We start from the raw sequence: 2190 nt of genomic DNA on the forward strand, positions 1-2190 counted from the left end.
CCAGCGACTTGAGACTGCTTTTGTGCTCCAGGGACACATTTATCTACACTCACACTCACACACACTCACTCACTCACGCACACACACACTCACTCACTCACTCACTCATGCACACACACACACACACACACACACACACTCACAATAGAGTTTTCTTCATATCATAAATTCTCGACTCAGGCTACCATTGTGACAACATGCCCCGCTACGGGGTCACTGTTCTTCCCTGTACAATAATCATTTGAATATTCAATAAGGGAAACTACAACGTTTTATATTCAAGAAGACAGTAAGGTTTTCGTCTATACAGAAGCTGAATTAAACCAAAAAACCTGCTAAATCTGTCCCTAGCTTTCTCCTCAGGTGAGCATCGCGCCATATCTGGGGTCACGTGACGGCGTCCGGTCCCCCGCAGGTCTCGCGCTGTTTTCATACATTCATAAACAAGCCCGTTCACCGTCTGTCCGCAGACGTTAGCGTCGGTTTCTGGACCGAACTCGTTTTGTGAACCGGTCTCACACGGACTGACGCTTTCGCGCGGATCAAACGCGTCGCGAAGAAACGGACGGATTCCGCTCTTACCTGCGTCGCTTTGTGAAACTGCTTCTTCAGCCCCGCCACAGACATCTCCGCGCTTTATCTGTTCAGCGTCAAGTGACGGTTTTATCGGTGTTTTGAGGCGCAAATATCCGTTACGGTCGCGCGGACTCGCCGAGTGTCTGGTCCGAGGATGTCGTCACGCGTGACGTCACACGACCCGCCCTCAGCGCGCGCGGATGATTTCAGCACCGCGGACAGCAGCGGCGTCACGTGATCTCTCAACGGGGCTAGTTGTCACAAGCATAGACATATTCATTAATTGAAAGGAAATTTAAAAGTGTAAAAGCATTAACAAATTACATCCAGCATACCGTGAATAACTCCTAAAGATCCTCCTTCAATCTGCAGCCGAAATACGGACGTGTTAAATATCATTATAGCAGCTATTACACGTCTGCATTTCGTAACAATTGCATTTCACAACATCCGTGTGAAAAAAAAACAAACCTGGAAAGAGAGAAATTATTCATGGTTTATATCATAAACTAAATCGGGAGAGCAGAATACAAATGCACATATGTTGTCTTTTTTTTCCCAATTTACTTACATTGGAATACAAAGGAAACATGAAAATAATCAGTGAGCTGAAAAGAGCTATTCTATAGATACTGTTGTTATGTCACATTTGTAGCGCAATCTTTAGATTTGAAATGATTTGTTGCAGTCTTTTTGAATGGAACTTCCCCAAACCGGAAGTGCCTCCCATAATTTAAAACGCCTTAGAAAGAACAAAAGTGCATACAGAGTGCATAAGGTTGCATACTCCTTTTGGGTCTCTTATTTATATTTATATAAATATAAAACGAGATGTTTTATTTGGTACCGCTTTTCTGAAACCACATATTTGCCACAAGACAAAATAATAATTTGCACAAAAGTTTACATCCTCTTGATTTGTAATGCATAGTGTTTCCGTCTTGAGCATCAGTAAATGTTTGCAGCTTTGAGGCTTTCTATGGTCCTCGGTGTGAAAACATGATCTCAAAGTCACACGGTCACTTCTGGAAAGGATTCAAATATGCAGAATAAGCTGGAAAACCAAAGAATGTGCAGGAACTGGAGGATCTTTCTGAAGAACTCATGAACGACTATCACAAAATAATAACAATAATAAACTAATAATAATAATAACCACTATAATACAAGATACACACACACTATCAGAACCAAAAGGATTCCAGAATGTGTGTCAGTTGGAATGCACAGCACTAAACAACAACAATAAAATGCTATTTTTATGATGCAAAATCATAAACACCTTGCAGATGCTGAGGGGGGTGCAAATTTATGCACTGTATTCTGTATTACAGTGGGGTTTGACGTTTTATGTCAATAATCTAGGATTCATCTAAAAAAAAAAGTACAGCATGAAACGGTAAATAATGAGTTCATATAAATACTGAACAACATTTTTAATCAAAGTTTCTAATAGTGTGAATAAGACCGACCTGCACTCACTGGACGCAGTCGCCACCTATTGGTGTGATGATGTAAAGAACAGTGAGGGGGGGGGAGTTTAAGAAAACCAGTTAACAAGGAAATATCACCTAATAACCAAATGACTAACCCATATAATTCACAATAGTGTGC

The 2190-nt window shown here is 41.1% G+C and overlaps 1 protein-coding gene across 1 annotated transcript in view; it reads right to left on the bottom strand.

The window, feature by feature from the left end:
- sh3gl2b (SH3 domain containing GRB2 like 2b, endophilin A1) overlaps positions 1-711 on the bottom strand; it is a 16015-nt gene extending 15304 nt beyond the window's left edge. The window contains exon 1 of the mRNA XM_016466673.1: positions 583-711. Coding sequence (XP_016322159.1) covers positions 583-627 — 45 coding nt within the window. The 5' untranslated portion in view covers positions 628-711. The remainder of the gene's footprint in view (positions 1-582) is intronic.
- Between the last annotated feature and the right edge of the window lie 1479 nt (positions 712-2190).

Source organism: Sinocyclocheilus anshuiensis, unplaced genomic scaffold, assembly GCF_001515605.1.
Source record: "Sinocyclocheilus anshuiensis isolate Anshui unplaced genomic scaffold, SAMN03320099.WGS_v1.1 scaffold444, whole genome shotgun sequence".
Lineage (NCBI taxonomy): Eukaryota > Metazoa > Chordata > Actinopteri > Cypriniformes > Cyprinidae > Sinocyclocheilus > Sinocyclocheilus anshuiensis.